At 48.3% G+C, this 18,655-nt stretch overlaps 1 protein-coding gene across 4 annotated transcripts in view; it reads right to left on the reverse strand.

Moving 5' to 3' along the window:
- The window catches only part of P2RX1 (purinergic receptor P2X 1), a 997,156-nt gene that overhangs the window by 169,384 nt on the left and 809,117 nt on the right, over positions 1 to 18,655 (reverse strand). For all 4 annotated transcript variants that reach the window (XM_085646926.1, XM_085646924.1, XM_085646927.1 and 1 more), the window contains one exon: positions 17,268 to 17,358. In XM_085646926.1, coding sequence (XP_085503052.1) covers positions 17,268 to 17,358 — 91 coding nt within the window. The remainder of the gene's footprint in view (positions 1 to 17,267; positions 17,359 to 18,655) is intronic.

Genomic DNA, 18,655 nt, shown 5'->3' on the forward strand with positions numbered 1-18,655 from the left:
AAGTGGCATTTGCAAACGCAGAATATTAAAATAAACCTTACGAAAAGATGTACCTTATTATTCTGAGTTCAGGCATACTAAACTCGATTTTCTACCATGTTCCCTGGGTCTGTTAGGATCATAGGATGTAACTATCTTAACAGCCCATTCTGGCCTATGAGAACAGGGTAGCCTTACAATTGTGAAAAACGAAAATGGCTGTAATTCACTATTAGGACATGCCACACACATCAGGGCTTGTCCTACCTTATGCTACAATGCACCCTGCCCTTGGGCCTACCATAGGGGTGACTAACATGAAGTTAAGGGAAGGGTTAGGGACTGGCAAGTGGGTGCACTTGCCAGTCAGCATGTCAGTACCAGACTGCACGCAGGTTCTGCAATGGCAGACCTAGACACATTTTACCAGGCCGCTTCTGTGGGTGGCACAACCAGTGCTGCGAGCCCACCAGCGGCATTTGTATTTACACGCCCTGGCACTCCTGGTGCACTTTACTGGGGTCTGATAGTAAACCAAATAAGCCAATCATGGAATCCAACCAACATATACATTTTACATAGGGAGAGCATATGCACTTTAGAACTGAACAGCAGTGGTAAAGTGCCCAGAGTCATAAAACAGCCAACAACAGGTCAGAAAAAATGCAGGAGGAAGACAAAAGGTTTAGGGATGACCCTGCAAAAAGGGCCAAGTCCAACAAGATCCATTTGCCTTTCATCCTTCCGAGAGCGATAAAACCCGTACCCCTTTTTTTTAAATAAACAATATCGCCGATTATTAAGCACTCATTTCCAAGTCATGTTGCGGCTTGTGCTGTGTAAATAGCTAATATTTTATCGCTAGTCAACATTATGCTAATATTTCTTGCCATCAGGGGTGGTAAGCGCCATATAAATACCGTTTACAATTACAATATCCTCAGATATTTATTTCAAATATTTTGCCCTTTGACATTGCTGTTCCTATCTTTTAATTTCTGTACTTTTAGGTATTTTGCTAGCGGTGCAGCGCATGCGCTGCTCGCTTTGCGAGGCATGCAGTATACACTATAGGTGAGGGAAGCCCCACCCACCACCCGCCCACTTTTTCCTTGGCTTTTGGCTTTTTCCTTTCTAAGTGCTGCCTACTGGTTGGTTTAGAGGCTGCTAGTCCCGCCTTATGAAGGCCATGTCTCCTTCCACGGCTATTGGACCCTTCACTGCGTGTTTCCTGAGCACCACTTTGTTCCTGTGCCACCCCTCCCGCTGTCCGAGCCTTCTCTCCCGCCCCCCACTTACTTTGTTCGTGCCTTATTAATGCCCGCCCACCCGTACTCCCGTTTGCAAAACAATAGGTCTCGCGTAAATGCGAGTCCTCTTGGATTGCAAATGCTTGTTTTTTGTTGCAGTGGATCTATATTCACAAAGGAAAGCGCTGGTTGTAATTATTTCCTCATGTTGTCTATCTTCTATGTTTTCTGCTCTCATTGTATGAGCCCTAGTAGAGTGTGCGCGCGAGCGAAGCTTCTTTGTTTTTAGTGCGTTTTGGCAAAAGCGTTCCCTAGGCTCTCGCGAGAATTGCAGCAGCCGGCTTCAGTCGCTAGTTGGTGGGATGCGCTGGAAAAGCCGGCTGTAAGGTGGGCACGCTCTTCCTCCTCCAGCAGCGCGTTGAGATCAATCTGCTGCCCTTTTCTTTTGCTTCCCCCGCCCCCTACTTAGCTCGAGGAGAATCTCGCGTCACAGCTTGTCTGCGCAGGAGCCCATCATTGCTCTCATCTTCTTCAGCAAACTCGGCATGGATGATCAAGAGCCCCAGGGGGAGTCCGAGGTGCCCATGAAGATCACGGCACTGCAGGTTCCCAAGGAGCTATCAGCCGCTGGCTAGACATGCCGAAGGAAGGCACACAGGTGAGTGTAGGTAAAACGAAGGCTATGCGAGTGCTCTCATCTCTCAAAATCCTAAAGCTGTCAGTTTGACCACGTAACTAAACTACAAGCTGAATGCAGCTTTTCTCGTCCCCTTTCTAACTACTGTCCTGAAGTCGTCGGGCTGTCACTTGTATCTTCCTTCCCTCCACTGGCCACGGAAGAAGAATACCCCCCACCTGCTGCCTGCAGTGGTAGTTGTCAGTCTATGCCACTGCTCCGTCACAAACCTACACACCATCAACCAGTGTTGCCAGATTTTGAGACCCATCCCAAGCCCAAAGCCGCTCAAATATAAGCTCAAATCCAGCCCAACGCAGACCAGTTCCAGCCCAAAAACCAGCCCAAAGTTGCAAGTCTCAAATTATGCAGAAATAGTCATCAGAAACAATTTTAAGGACAAATATACATTCTATTCAATATACAGACAGTGGGAGAGAGTTAACTGGGCACCTGCCTTAACACTACTCATTTTTAAGACCAGTCCTCACTGTGACTTTGTTATGTGAACCTTAGACCCATCTTAGGTTCTACTAATTGGATTTTGTCATTTTATTAATTTAAATTCGCTCCATTTTGTAAATTGAATTGGAATTGTATTTCACTTTATTACTGCTGGAGTGCTGCATAATTATTTGGCTTTGTCCCAATCTACCAGTGGGATAATCACAAATGTATTTATTTCCTTTTGTGGCGCACCCTGACAAGGATTGTGTTTATTATTTGAGAGGGGCTTTCACTGCTCTCAACTAATAACCCAATTTCTTACACTTTACAATATTATTTATGAAGTTTTTTTGCCCCTAGAGACAGTAGTGTATGTTTACCTAAACATATAAATAGACATACTCCGGATATGTAAGAAGAAACTGATAATCGTTTTAAACATATTTTGACACTGTTCCAGAAAAATATGCATCTCTACCAAAATCTGGGGGCTAACTGACATTGAACAATATCAAAGAGCTTAATGTGTTCAGTTTGTCCAACTGCTGGTGTGAGTGATTCAGACAGCAGATTCTATTAGTACTGCATTTTTAAGTTGCCATTTTGATCTTGTAATTACATTACAAAAACTGTATGTCTAAGAGCAAACAACAAATAGATTGTCCACCACCATATTGGCCCTTGCAAGTGGACAGAAATTGTAAAAACAAGAAAAATGAAAATACCATACCTTGGCTTACTGTAAGCACAGCAGTGCCAGACATAGGCATACATAAACCTGCCACTTATGTGTATGGAACAATAAATTAACAGTACATCACAAGGCTTCCAATATTTGCTAACAAAAAGGTGTGATGCTCATCCCAGTCTCACTCGAACCACGCAATACCTGGCTGAAGAGCACTTACTAGGCCGAGACTCCTCCTAGGTTGCTTGGCTTCCGGTTCAGGGAGGACCTGGCCAGACAGTTTGGGCTGGACGGTTCCCATGAGGATCAGTGTGAAACATGATTTGTATATGGCCGGGTCAAAACTGAGGTGGGACAGTGAGCAAAAAAACGAGTGACCATACATTTTATACTTATGTACATTTTTTTTACTGCGTAAGCTGATTACATCCACGAAAGGCCCAAAAAAGCATAAAAAAAAAATAAAATAATAAAGAGGCAAGGGAAAGGATTCGTGAAGCCAGTCTTTAACAACATACTGCAACATTTTTGAAGCAGGCACAGAGAAGGCTCAGGCCAGACTCTGCAGCGCTGTGACCGAATTGAGCTCCTGAGCTGCCTGTGATATGGGCGTATGGCTGTACTAAATGCAAGGGGAGAATCACTGCTGAAAGACTTCTGTCCTGTTTAAACCCAGCATGGCAATTTACATCAGTAAAGAACGGGTAGAATAATCGATACAAGACAGTGATGATTTAGCTCTTCCCAAGATAGTCTAAAGGGGAGAGGACAGAGCTACTTGCATTGGAAGCGATGGAAAAGGGCGACACAAGACTCAGGATTATGCTCAAGAAATACTGGCAACTTTTACCATAAGGTTGGTAGGCCCCACCACTAGTACAGCCATATATCACTACTTAATTCAAAACTTATGCGCAGCTATATGCTCACCGGCACAGTCTGGAAGCAGGCCCTTTGGTATATAAACACACACACAAAATACTTCCCACGCCGGCCACACAACATTCTCGAATTTCTCTCCATTCACATCCTAACTCTCACAAGCCTATGCGTCCTACGTCTCGCTCCTTTTCCCCTCACTACACAAGGCGCAGGCATACAATCACAATAGCGAAACACGTAAGACACTGAAACAATACAAACACGAGTCACAAGAAGAGCACGCTTTTCCACCCAATACTCCCAGAAGTAGCATGTTATCACTCTACAAATGCCCGTTGTTAGGGCTTCGAAGAGATATACAGATAAAACTACAAAGCAGTAAAGGCAGTTAGTTCTTCCTCGAGAAGAGAAACAGGAGCCTTACTTATTTACTGGCAATGTCTGACAGCTGTCACTGTTTAATAACGGCCCACTGATAACTATACTTATAACTGGGGCCATCTACAAAGGGTGCAGGTTTGTTCATACTAGGCATACCTTAACGGGGTGCCTGCGCCATGTACCGGTGTTGCCGGCGGTTGCTGCATGAGGACCGAAGCAGAGGAGTCACAGAGGGTGGACATCTCGAATTGAGAGACAGGAGGGTGCACACAAAGAAACTTCCAAGGCCATCTTATGCCTCCAACCCTGTGCAGTCGTCCAGGGTTGTTGTCCCGACACGCGCCGAAACTCTGAAAGAGAGAGCGCATGTGTCACCCCCCCAGCCAGCATTTTCAGGAATAGGCAGCGCGGCGCCTCGCAGAGCTGTCAATCATTGGTAGCGCTTTCGTGCTCTACTAGATTGACAGCCCTAGGGACTCACATTGGCCCGCTCACACTACTACCAAGCTAGGTGTCTTGGCTGCACTTCACAACAATTCACACGAGTGTGGGTGGGTGGTCTTGGGGCCTCGTCCAATTATTAGCACTGTGCTGCACTGATGTCAGAACGCGCTGCGCGCTCATTTGCCACCGGACCTTCTGCACCACTGTGATAGGTGCATGCCACAGACTCATCGTGGTCGGCGCCCCCCCAAACCAGTAAATTGCGCACACTGCACTAAATATCGCCCGAAAAGTAGTCCCCCGCCAGGCATGGGTTTTTCCTGCACAATTGGGAAAAATGTCACCCAATTGTGCGGGAAATAGCCCAATCTGGCAACATTGCCATCAACAAGTGAAAGAAAGTATTCACGGGGCACATCGTAGCCACTCCCGTGGCTCACCCACCCCTTTTATTCTCATTTGGATCACTGTCTTCAGTGTGCTATCCATCCCGAAGTGCTGCGAGCAGCTGAGCCGCTTATTTCGTACATTGGCTTAACACATAAATTGTTCTCGGCCGATTGGTCGGTCGATCACACGTCCCGTGTAGGATATTGTCGAAAAAATGCTATCGTGTGCAGCTCTCTTTAACCTTGGCTTAAAGTGTTCCAATCGGCCCACAGAAGGAAAACTAAGCCACATTCTTCAATATTAAGTAACAGTAGAGGGCCCTGTATACAGCTCCCTCTTTCTCTGACGTTTTCTGCAGCAGGAACTGACACCAAGATCAATAAGCCATATCATTTATTTCAGCTTTAAGGAGTTGCCTTATAATAAAACATTATCCAGAGTCTGGCTGCAAGTATTTTAACGTATTGGAGCGAGGTCTTGTACAATTTTAACATTCCTCCGGAGATTACTTAAATGACAATCCAACGCAATGCAGCCCCTGCTGTTAGAATGCTGTATTTTATATTGTTTATTAATTCAGCTTTAATAATGTCGTATGGAACTTCTCTAAGTTACTATGGTTTTCTATATTTTGTTTCGGAAAAACGAAATGGTTTTAATTAACTGAAACAAACTCACTAAGCAAACTGTTAGAATTGCGTTAGTCGTTACTTACTCTCTTTTGGAGAGTTCCAGTGGCAGAACGTAATGATACTAGCACCAGGGATCCTTTATTACTAACAAGGCAGTGTGAAAAGAAAAACATTCACCGTTAAATACCTGCCAAGCTCTGACCTAACGTTGATAATGTAGTAATTCATGAACATATATATTTTTGGGGTAGTATGGGTGCAGAAGGTTTTCTTTTAGCCTCACTGTGCTGCTGACCGCGGCCCCCACAGGGGGCCACTAGAGCGGTCGGCGCCCTAGTGTCGCCTGGGCACCAGTCACCCCTCCCCGCCTCCCCTCCTGGGAAGCAGGGACTCTGGCCGGTGTCCCCCTCCTCTTTCCTGCCCGGAAGTGACGCGAGGGGCGTCACTGCCGGGGCTTCTTTGTGCGAGGGGGGAGGCTACATAGCCCTCCCTCACCATGCTGGCGACCTCTTGTTCGCCTCGCACGCTGCATGGACACGCGCCGTCTACACCTCGTGCTGGAGCTGACCTGTTAGGCGGTGAGTGCAGGCCTAGCCCCCCCCCCAGACCCTCCAAAGCCATATCGCCCCTTGCGGGTGATTTAGGGTGGGCGGTCCAGCCTCGGCTGGAGGCTGCCGGGGATGAGGGGGGGGGAGCAGGGGAGTAGCTCCGGCCAGGTCACGCAGCCGGTCTCGCTCGGGCCAGCCTGTGGCTGGGATGCGGTGTCCCCTGCAACCTCGTGCCCACCCTCTGTTTCGCCCGAGGGTCGTGACTGGGCCTGGGGGTAGTGTGCCGCCGCCCATCCTGTGCTGCCTGGCCTGGTGTCGAGCCGGCCCCGTCTCTGAGGCGGGGATCCCGGGGCCGAGCTGGGCAAGATTGAGGTGCTGGCACTGCTTGGTACCCAACAAATAGGTGCAGGCTGCCCCCCCCGTGCGCTGCGGCCCAGGCCTGCGGTGACTTACCAGGGAGCCTCTCCATACTGCCGGTGCGGGGCGGCGTTGGGTGCTTCTGGGAGTGTGGAGGGCCCCTGCTTGTGAGCTGCGGCTTGGCCCTGGCGCTCCCGGTCTCCTGTTTTCCTCAGGGCCCCACGGTGCCTGAGGCCCTAGAGTCCGCCTGGATCAAGGTCCGGCGCTGGCAGCCGACCACGGGGCAGGAGCTGCGGGGGCGATGCCTTCCGGGTGTTGGCGGTCCGGGGACGGGGCTCGGGTAACGCGCCGCGGGTTCCGACTCGCGCACCGTGTGCCGTATGAGTCTGCGGCCCATTAATAGAGGCCCTTCCAGGAAGTTACGGGCCCGGATGGCACAGGCTGTCACGCGCCGGATATAGGTCAGTGACTTAAAGCTCGCCGCTGACACCGGCAGCGAGCTCACGTTCTTGGGTGTGAATCTCGGCAAGGCAGGTTCAACCCAATTCAACTTTCCGAGGCTGACTAACGCAATGAATACAATTAAGGAATGCTAAGACCGGCTATTTAAAACTTTTTTCCCCGTACATGCACCACCCCTCCCCCGAGCCGCCAACTAAGAAGGGGTGCGTGTCTAGGTGTGCAGGTCCATGGGGGCTTCGTTTTAGGGTCTCGCTCGGCCTCGCACTCCCTGGCTCGCTGCTGGGTGCCCCCTCGCGCTGAGCGCGCGCTCGGGGCTGGACCACACAAGGTGCTCCCCGCCCCCTCCCGTGCCTCTCGGGCCAACGGCAGGCCTCCGCCGCCTCACCGTCACCTTTTTCAATGGCGCTAATATGGGTTCTTGGCCCGGGTCGCGTCCACACTAGCGAGTCTGGGCTAGCAACTCGGGCAGGAATATGTTATGATAATACTGTGCTCGTGTACAGCGCACAACCTCGCAGCTCAGCCACAGCTTGCTGAGACCCCCAGAACAATACCAGCTAGCCACTGGGAACTGGGCCCAGGTTGATTTCTATATCGGTGCGCGGGATGGGTTTGTGGCATGGCGCTTCCCATTGCGTTGCACGGGCAGGCACCGTTTGGTTGATAAGAAAGGTAAAGGTCGAGGTGGCAGACTTAAAGGCACATTTTATTGATCGGGGGCTTTGGCCCGGGGAAATGTTTATTTCTTCTTCGGCAGTGCACTTGGAATGCATACAGACAGAGTACCATTACAAACAGGCGGTAGGTACGGCTGTTGGGGCGCGCCGTGAGGCCTGCCTTCATTGTCCAGACACCAACTGCTGCCACCGGAGTGCAGTTGGCGCACACCAATGACTAATGTGTAGCCTTTTGCCTGCCCTCCTGGGTTGCAATTTAAAGGGCGAGCGACGCGGTACACGGGCAGTCGTTGGGGTCGCTTTGCCACTGTTTTGGATCATTTTTTGCATTACAGCGCCTGACTAATCTCGTACATTGTCCCGGTTCTTTTTCGTTTGGGGCGGCAGAGAGCGTCTGATGCCCCCTGCATACAACCGTGGTCAGGGGCGAAAGGTCTTTGCCTGAGATTGGACCCAGATATGATTCCAACTGGGGCAGCTTAATTTCTGGCATTGCGTGCTAGCTCTTTGGGAGTGTGGGATTTGTGCCTTCAACATTTGGTGCACGTCCCTTGTTTTATGGCCAGGGGGGTTTTTCCTTCGAGCTCAGCCATTGTAGATGTTCCTGCTGCGGATGCTGTGACATCGTGCAGCATGGGAACGGCAGGGGTCAGTGTCCCCCCCAGGAATTAGCGTTTGCAGTTTGCGGTGAGGGTGGACGCGGGATTGCGTGGCCTTGCCAGTAATTTAGCAGCACTTTAGTTGTGTTGGTGGTCTTAGCACCTGACAACGGTCACCAGCGCTGTTGATGGTGGCTGCATGGGTGGCACTGGGGTGTAATGTGTTTCTGTAACTGAAGATGTGGCAGAACATGTATGCCTTATTTACGGTACTCAGTTGACGGACCCAAAGTGTGTTTGTGACGCCTTGTTTCCCCTTGGGCGCGGGGTCGGCGGGCTCATCTCTTTTCAGCCAGGACACATTCGGCTGCCACACATTGGGGTTTCTGAGTCACTAGGTCCCGAAAGTTGAGGTGGCAGTCGGTATGCGGTCAGTTTTGTCTTGAGAGCTGACGGCTGTTCCAGCCAGCAGGTTCCCCGCGGTTAGTGGCGCGCTGTTGAGCGTGTACAGGGTTATTTACGCATGTCTTCTCCGGTGGTAGGCCGGGTCTGGTGTTTGGCCGGGGATCTCGCATTAGTGTCTTTGAGCTTTCGCTAGCACGTCTTTCATGGGATGGCATTGTTTCAAGAAGTGCGCCCGTTCTCAGCAGCATATATTTCCTGAATCTGAGGATGCCCGTTCGGGCGGCACCCTCAGAGGGAGAGGTAGGAATCTCATTGTTTTGGGCAATGGCGCGGGACACTGTCAGCAACCACAGCGGGGAGGGGGAGATGCCTGTGACCCACGGTTTTTGTTATTGTCAGAGTTATTGTTTTCTTGACATACAAACGCCCATTGCTTAAGGCCTCATGCTCCCAATTGCATTAGTCCTCGGGCAGGGCGGACTATAGAGGGGATAGTCCTAACGTTGAACGGTCATGGGGCTACGTTTAAGAAACATTGAAACATGGCCTGCCCACAGTCCAAAAGAGGTTTGCTATAAGACTGCAACTCTGCCCCTCCAATGTGCACATGTTGGCCATTATCTGAGCACGGTTTTAAGATGGGATTGACACGTAAAGGAGCAATTTACAGCTGGTTTGTCTTTTTGTGTGCATGTGTGGCTCATGGGGGTGGTCCAGGAGCCCGGGGAGTGCCAAGTGGCGCAGTCTCTTGGGCCACTATTAGCCAGGCCTATCAGTAACGGTCACCATTGTCCAACTAGTCAGAGCCATGAGTTGTATGGCCTATAGACTACCGTATACGAGTATGTTTGTGTAATTACTGATATCGATATGTCTTCTGCATCTGCATTGTTTGGTTTTGCTCGCAAGAAAGTGTCAGTCATAGGCCTTTAACTGTCACGCATAGTTGGACAGATATGGTGAAAAATCACACATAGCAAACTGAAACCTGGGCAGCTATGGAGGGGGGATGGCTAGCTCCTGGTTGGCAATGCAACTGAGCTAGGATTGTGGCTTATTTATCTGATGCAAATAGAAGCATTGATTAAGCCAAAAGATGGACTTGTAGCTTAGTGCCCCAATCGTATTGAATACAGGGATGCAATGACATAGCGGTAAAATACTAAGCGTCACTACACAGCGCCCACTAAGGATAAATTATGGCACAAAGTTTACTGGTGGAATGTGACCAAGTGGTTGCTGGTGTGCCGCACGGGAGTTAATTGCACACTGGTGCTTGGGACAGTCTGCCACGGGTTGGCGCTGTCTGTCTATTGTAGAGAGGACCCAACAGGCATGGATCAATGCAATTGGCAGTAATATCACTGTTGCCAGCTGACCAAGCCAGTCGTATAGTTCTGGAGGGCTTGGAATAGGCGGCAGTATCACGCTTGCATGAGTATCAGGGTTGGTTGTGGTGTTACTATGATGGGCAGCACGGCAGGAGCAAGGTGTGGTGCAAAAGGAAGTGGCCGCCTGACATGACTCCTGGCATGTAGTCGCACAATTGTCAGGTGTTCTGTAGAACTGCCTTGGGGTATGAAGCGCGCGCGTATGCCGATTCTAGTTTTTGGCAATTTGGGTTCTCTATATAGCTTTCGACGTGAATAGCTCTAGGTCAGAGATTGTGTGTTACCCTGGCTCCAGTTGGCATTGCGGTACGTCTGCCTTGGTGGTAACCGGAGGTATTTGTACTTTGACTTTGCGGAGCGATTCATTCAATGCTTTTCTTCATGGAACTATTCTCGCAGATGTTATTTCAGTGGTTTGGATGCTGCCTTTGTCGCCGCCCCATCCCCCACCACCACGTTCTTTTCTGTGGAATTGGCCGCACCACTGGGGCAGGTGGCACTGCACTCCCCATGCTTTGCTGACCCGATTGGCCTTACGATTTCCCTGCGACGCTCCATCACTAGGGAATATGTTTCCTGGTAGACGGGGTTTGCGCGGGCAAAATGTGCCTACGGCCTCGCCATCATAGCAGGGCCCCCATTCCCACACATTGTTAGTGTAAGCAGAATCAACCGGACGCTAGATTAACCTGGGATTCAAGTATCACTGCGTGCGAGGAGGGGTCTCGCGGTAAGGAGCAGTGGGCACTGCGTGAATACCCTCGGTCTAGGATGCGGCCTAGAATTTTAGAAGGCACAACATTGCACGGTGTATGCTGTTCCCACAGCGCTCTGTGGGGTGTCAGGCAGAGAACATTAACATGGCACTACCCACATGCCACGTTATTTAGGATAACGTCGGTTGCATGGCGTCTCAGTGCCTGCTGCACGAGCCATGGGCGAGCTTGCTATTTGTTGTAAAGGAAGATACAGAGTCCATCTGTACATGTAGGTTACTTCTTTATTAGTAGCTTGGTTCCAGCATAGGTGGTCAGGATGGTAGGAGAAGATAGATGATACAAAGATAGCCCCACCAGGAGCAAGCTCCCAACAGCTCAGCCTGAGTTGACCAACTGACAATCTCACCCAGAGAGGCACTCAGGCATTCTATGATGTCATGAAACATTCTAACAGAGCAGTACAGTTGAGAATAGCAGACAAGTAATTTACTACACATCCTCCTTCCTTAGGGAACAACAGCAGAAGTAAAAGTAAAGGCAAATAGGATACCTCAATATATCTTTAGCAAGAAGGTGCAACAATGAGGTGCACCGATCCACAGGTGTATTGCATGAGGCATCATGAATTTCACTGGCATGAACAGAAATGTGTTAAGATGCAAAATCAGAGAAACATTAAAATTGCAAACAACATTACTACACGCCCCATCCCCCTCCCTTAGGGAAAAACACAGCATGGCTTAGATTAAAAAAAAACCAATGCAACAAAGAAGGGCGGTCACCCACACAACCTCCCCATACTCGGGTACACCACAGGGTAGACACCCTGTTAAACAAAGGTGGGTGTAAACACAGACCCTTGGGAGAAAAGAACATCCCCAATACAAGGTACAACAAGGGTTAGATTCACTCTAAATAACCAGAAGAGTGCAACCACACCAAGAAAGATACACCAGAGAGATAACGCTCTGGAAAAAACAAAGATTCCCCTGGTTAGGGTAGAAGGTATGCTGACACTTAAAATCCGTTAGGAGTAACAGAAGAGGTCTAAACACTAAAAAATCTTCCCATTCAAAGTCCTACAAACGTGAAACCCTTGGCCACGAGTTCCGTGCAGGTGGACTTCAACGAGAGCATAGTGTCAACATAAAAGGAAAACCCATGATAAAACTAGGAATTAAACAAACCACCTCCACCAAAAACACAGGGTACTAACCCTTGAAAATAAGAAAACCTCCCCTAGATAGGGTACACCATAGGGTAGACACCCTGGAAAACAACATCACCTCCCCTAAATAGGGTACACCACAGAGTACTAACCGTGGAAAACTGAAAACTAAATTACAGGCATTGATTACCCCCACAACCTCCACAAAGGGATACACTACAAGTTAAACACGTTAGAAACAACACGACTTCCCCTAGGTAGGGTACACCACAGGGTAGTCACCCTGGGAACTGACATGAGGCATTGACTACCCACAAACACAACCTCACCCTGGGAACTGACATGAGGCATTGACTACCCACAAACACAACCTCCCCTAACTAGTTTAAACCTAGAAGGGTACACCACAGGGTGCTCACTCTGCGAACTGATACAGGGCATTGACTACCCACAAATGAAAGAACCTCCCCTAACAAGAGTACACCCCAGTACACCACAAGTGTACACAACGTGGAAAAGCACACAACTCCCCTTATTAGGGTACACAGAGAGTAAGCAAGTAAACGTCACCCTAGAAAGAAACTAGAGTTGAGGCAGAGACCGCCTAGAAACATCTAAACATAAACTGCCCACCGAAAAGACTATAATGTAAACTGAGTGCGCCCACAAAAGAAAGTTACAGACCAATACATGAATTATCAGTATAGGCAATTAAAAAAAAAAAAACTCCGGTGAGCGATCTCTCACCCGAGGTCTCGACAGACAGATCCATACAGTAGTCAGAAACCAAAGCGGAGCCAAGAGTTCTATGTCCTGTTGAACCGATGTATTTCGTCCTTCACTTGCTGCACTGGCATCCAGAACACTACCCAACAGTAATGCAAAGCCCAATGTCCTCAATGTGGTGAAAAGCTTGGTCTCGCAAGCCAAGTGTCTGGAACTCGAAGGAGAACCAAGTTCATCTGTTGGAAAGTTGCGCTTGAAAGGAAAGCGTATCAGTGTCCGTTGTCAAAGAAGGGAGACACTTAATGCTTGTGCAACACAGATAGGTGACAGTCCCACCATTCCAGAATGGAAGCTTTTTCGAAATGCTGCGCGGAGAAGCCAGAATTGTGGCTTCGTTCATCTTCGACAACTAACGAGCTTTGTTAAGCCATTGATACTGGCATGTTGCAAGGTAGTGTGGTCCTGTATATATTTGATGGCCATGTAAGAAGCAGCAAAATACCAGCCGGCAGCACAGTGAGCTTAGCACCAAACCAAGGGTTAGGCCCTGATGGGGAACATCTGCAGGCACCATATAGAAACAGGTCCAGTTTACACTTGGGGGCATTCCTCTGCAACCAAAGGCAGGTTTAGGGTTGCTTCAGTTAAGACCTATCCACCCGCGCTTTAGCCAGGGCGGTATATGGGTGGTGTAGTTGTAATCTCACAAGTGTGCGGCGGTTCAAAAAGCTTGGTTAACACTATGTATGGCGACAGGGCATTATTGACCGTCAGCATTCTCAACATTCAGGAAAGGGCCGGTATTTGCACTGAAGGTTCCAGTCTGGTTCCCACAGAATTGTCTGCCCCCAGGGTTATCCTTCTATGGGTTAGAACCTGAGACGTGAAGGGGCATCTCCTGCTCCGGTGTCCCAAAGACGTTGATAGTCCCAACTGGGGTTGAGGTACCATGAAGGTCCCGACTACTACTTGGGTTTCCCCCAAGCTATGGGATCAATCTAGGTGGGACCACAAAGTCTACAGTTCTTGGGAAGCATCCAGCATTCCTTCAATCCAAGTAAGGGCAGTTAGCGATAGATAAGTATCAGCGAGTGGGTAACAGACACCAGCTCTTCAGCAACATCGTGCCCTGGGGGCACGCGCGCTGCGCAAACACAGAGCTCCAACCATAAGGGTGCCGAGTAGCAAAAACCAGTAAATAGGTTTAAGAGGCGTGCCTCTGGCATTACAGCTGTTTGAAACCACTATCATTTAGAGGTACGCCCAGGTGAGAATGGGGCGTTTCTTAATGTTTGGATGACCATTGCGGTTTGTGATATCTCCCAACGGATCCACTGGTAGTGTACTGCAGCTAGCAGGAAACTGGGAACCTGGGATACCGACACTTGTACCTCGCTTGGTGGGGATGCGGTCAGCCAACATAGTCTGCTGCCGTCCCAATAACTGGGGTAGCAGTGTGTCAAACACAATGGGACACTATGTCAATAGAACATTTGGCACGCCAAGTGTGTAACTAAAACTAAATTTCAACGGAGCAGGTAATTTGTCACCGCAAAATGCGATGCAGCGCGCGCAACGAAATTCGTTTTATTTATTTAAATGTGAACTTACCTCCGTTCATCCATATTCCGGTGTTTACATTTCCCCATTCTGCCCCTCTCCCACCCCCCGCTCACTGCCCCACCGAACTCCCTCCACGGACCGCTACTGGTGAATGGGCATACTAACAGCAATCCTCTCTGCGTGAGTGAAGGGTTATATTGACAGTGATGTGTGTTAATATTTGGGTATACCGCTCTATATAGTACGAGAAGGGTGGAGGTGCGATATTGACAGCACATCTCTCTACCGTGAGTGGAGTCCCAGCGGTGTAAGGCACTGAAGGGTTAGATTGACAGTGCTGTGTGTTAATATTTGGGTATACCGCTCTATATAGTACGAGAAGGGTGGGGGTGTGATATTGACAGCAATCCTCTCCCGTGATTGGAGTCCCTGCGGTTTAAGGCACTGAAGGGTTATACTGACACTGCTGTTAGTTAACACCGCTCTGTAGGTGGATGGGAGGGGGTCGGCGGTGTGGCAGCAGTGACTGATATTTGGTTATGCCGCTCTATACAGGGTGAGAGGTGTGGTATTGGCAGGACTTTGGGTGAACGGGACTGAGGCACTGTGGTGTTAACTTCGTGACCGGCGACATGATGGTTGATTTCCTACCCCTGTAGCACTCTGTAGGGGGTGGGGCCAGGAAGAAACTCCGGGTTGTGGGGGTGAGGGGGTACGAAGAAAAGAATGTACATACCTCAAAAATTTATATAAGCACGAACAAGGCCCCAGTGGGCGTCAGAGCACCTTTTGTATGCAGTTTAAAATATAGTATATGCGAAAGATCCATATGAAAGTCCTAATTTCCTGTTTTAGTTTGCTCCTGCCCCTCCTTCCCGCCGTGTTCACCATGTCCCGCCCCCCTCCTGCTGTCTGCATTTCCTTTGCTCTCTCAGCCGTCCCACACCGTGACTCTGATCGCTATTTCTGCAGAGCGGCAGAGTGGCACAGCACCCAGGATAATTTGCTGCATGACTAAACACTTATAAGGTCTCAAAGGCGAGACCTATTGGCTATGCAAATGCTTGTTTATTTTTCTGGCAACTGCCTCTATTTAACTTGCTTGATAGAAAACGACCAGCAGAGTTCAGTAAAATACCAGAATCACTTTATTATTCTCTAGATTCCAGTCCATAGAAATTGTCTTCCATGAGCACCCGTAGACACTAATATTTTTTTCAAATCTTGTATTTTCAGTGATATGACCACCGAAGGCCCAGATTTTATATTAAAAACAGAGCTTTGGACTATTCCATTTCCCGCTGAAAGGAATATTTATCTCCACAGGTTCACATACCTGGTGTAACACGCTGTTTGGTGCTTACTTTCCCTCCATGTTAAAGAAGAGAAGATGTTTCAGCACCCAGGCTAATGTGCTGCATAGCTAAATACATATAATGTCCCAAAGGCGAGACCGAGTGCATGTCAAATGCTTCTTTTCCTTTCTGCACATTGACTGGCCCACTCTAACAACTCTTCCCCATCCCTCTATCTTTCCTAACCATCCTACTTCTCATTCCCGCCATGCCTACTCACTGTCCTAACCCCCCTTTTCCCTGCGTGTTCCCTAACACCCTTGCCCTCTAAGCCCGATCACTGCTTGTGTACCTTAATCCCACTGGCACAGTTTTTTTGCAGTTGGTAGGTTAGCAAGCTAAAGAAACACCATGTTGCTTTAATAAGAAAGTCTTTTCCCCCTATATTCCATTGTTCATCAGTTGAATATACCTTGGCGCCCAAAGATGACAAGGATATAGGTACTGCCTTTGGTTTTTTTTTCTCGTATCATCCGCTGCGTTTGCAGGCACGTCCTACTCACTGCCCTCTTGCCTGCTACTGTGCCACTGCAGTGCCAGCCTCTTCCCTGGCCGGAACTGGTGTCCGGTGGCTGGCCCCTCCCTTCACTCTGGTGCAGGGTCCTTCTAGTGCCCTGGGCACCCACGTCACGAAAGATGTGAATCCGTGGTAGAGAACATAAGCGACAGATTCCTGTCCTAAATGCAGGGCGAGGGCAAGTTTGGCCTGTGATGTGCTTGCAGGTTCAGGGTTTGCATCAGCTGCCTGTGCCCACTCAGGGCCGGACTGGGAACAGAGACCAGCCCTGGCAAACTGCTCCGTCGGCCCCCCCAGGGGTGAGGGGGAGTGCAGTCGAGCAGTTTGCGAGGGCCGGTTTCGGCTGATTTTGTTACAGGGGGCCGATATTGCCGACCCCCGGTAACAAAACCGGCCCCCCAGGGCCAAAAACCGGCCCCACCCTAGCGGGGAAACGACCAGTGCCCGCTATGGCCAGTCCGGCCCTGTGCCCACTAAGCCTTTGCAGGCGTAAACCGAGCCTTTCTGCGGCTCCAGTTATAGCGGGGGAACCGAAGCATTGACGAGGCATGAATACCGCCAACGTTTGATGGTTCACCCACTCCAGCAGAGCCTAAATCAGACCATAAAGCTCTCATTTAAAACTAAGCAGTACATCTAGTGGTAATGACCGTATGTGGTAATTAAGGTGCTGCATCATATTACCAGATGTGTGTACTAGGCAGAAAAAAATGGACTAACTAGGCTACTGCTGGTGCTTCTGCGTGAAGTTCACCTTTTTAACCGCCAGCCTTTTGCTGGCATTTATTTGACAGAATTACCCTTGGGTGAAATGTTACTATTATCATTAATTTACATCTTCAGAGCAGTTCAAATGTACGGTAACCCAATAACCACATATCCCTGCTGTAAGCGCTATCTTACCACAGTACTTGAACTAGGCTCTACGTTATTTTTCAAATATTTAAAATATATCAAACATTTTGCTCAAGTCTTAAAACTAGAGGAGAAGTCAGAACAGTCCTCGCTTACCCTTCCATACACCAGAACTTCAAAGCGAATTCCAAAAACCTTGTATAAATTCCGCCTAGTGACATTGTTTTCTGTATAGTATCTGGCGTACCTTTTAGGAGAGATATGAGCCATGTTAAATTAGAAAGGCACATGGGGAGGCTTTGCAGACTGAAATATATTGTAGATAATGATGCAATTACATAAAGCAGTGAAAAAACGTGCAGTTCCTATCATATGGCTTACCATCGTTCACCCACTTCAGAGCACCGCGCCATCTCCAAAGGATCCACACACCTCATTCAGTATCACATAGACATTATGGAAACATTTTGGAGGTATTCGCAAACTGCATTTTGTAGTACATGCGTGGTACACCACAAATACTACTCACTTACAACAAAACAGTATTCACCAACTCATGTGTGGAGGACTAGCCTCTGTCTTTCCTATCTTTCCTATGTTGAAATTTCTACTGGCCTGTGGAGATCTCCACACATGTATTAATACGCTTTAGTAGTAAATGTTTTTAGTAGTAAATGTGGGAGGCATAGGAACTGAATAGTACTAAACGGGAGGGGTTTAGGGAGAAGGATGGAAGGGTTAATGGAGAGGCTTAGGAGATGACCTGCAGCAACCCACAAACGAGTAAGCCCTCTCCTATTAACAAATTGCCCTTCTAAAGTTACCACAGCTAAAAAGCATGCAAATCAGTTCCAAATGTACTCCGGTTTAGACCTGGAATACGTCTAGCACCACTATAAAAATACAAAAATATAATTTTACTACAGAAGGTTTTAATGCTTTTTTTCAAATTAAAAATTATTGTAACTTGACAATTCAAATAAAAAATGTAATTAATTTATATAAATTCTATACATAACTTTTTCATAATTTATAACATATAATAAATACATACACCACTCTCAAAACACTTCAATGAGGAGCACTCTGATGCAAGAAAATCCAGTTGGCTCCTGATAGCTAGAAAAGCATGATTTATTGAAGTGCAGTCATGCGACAAAACACCCAACACATTTTGGTGTTACAAACACTTTGGTCATGGGTGGAAGACATTGTTTTTGGCACCAAAATATACAAAAAACAAGTGTGGGTGAAATAAACAATGGCTTAAGCCAAGTCAAACAATAAGATAAAAGTCAGCCATCTTTACATGACTACTGGTAGCGTGAATATACAGGGAAACTGGGACATGCATTATCCAGTATAATCCATAAATGGGGAAACCTGTGCAATATTAATAAAACATCAATCCTCAGTGATTATCATAATAGTTGCCAAATGGCAATGGGAGATGCCGTGATCGTCGACCAGTGTTATGCACACATAGACACAGGAATGCAGTTAAAACGTATCTGGTCAGCCTGCCAAAGACAGAATGTTCGCAA

Source organism: Triturus cristatus, chromosome 3_2, assembly GCF_964204655.1.
Source record: "Triturus cristatus chromosome 3_2, aTriCri1.1, whole genome shotgun sequence".
NCBI classification, from domain to species: Eukaryota; Metazoa; Chordata; class Amphibia; order Caudata; family Salamandridae; genus Triturus; species Triturus cristatus.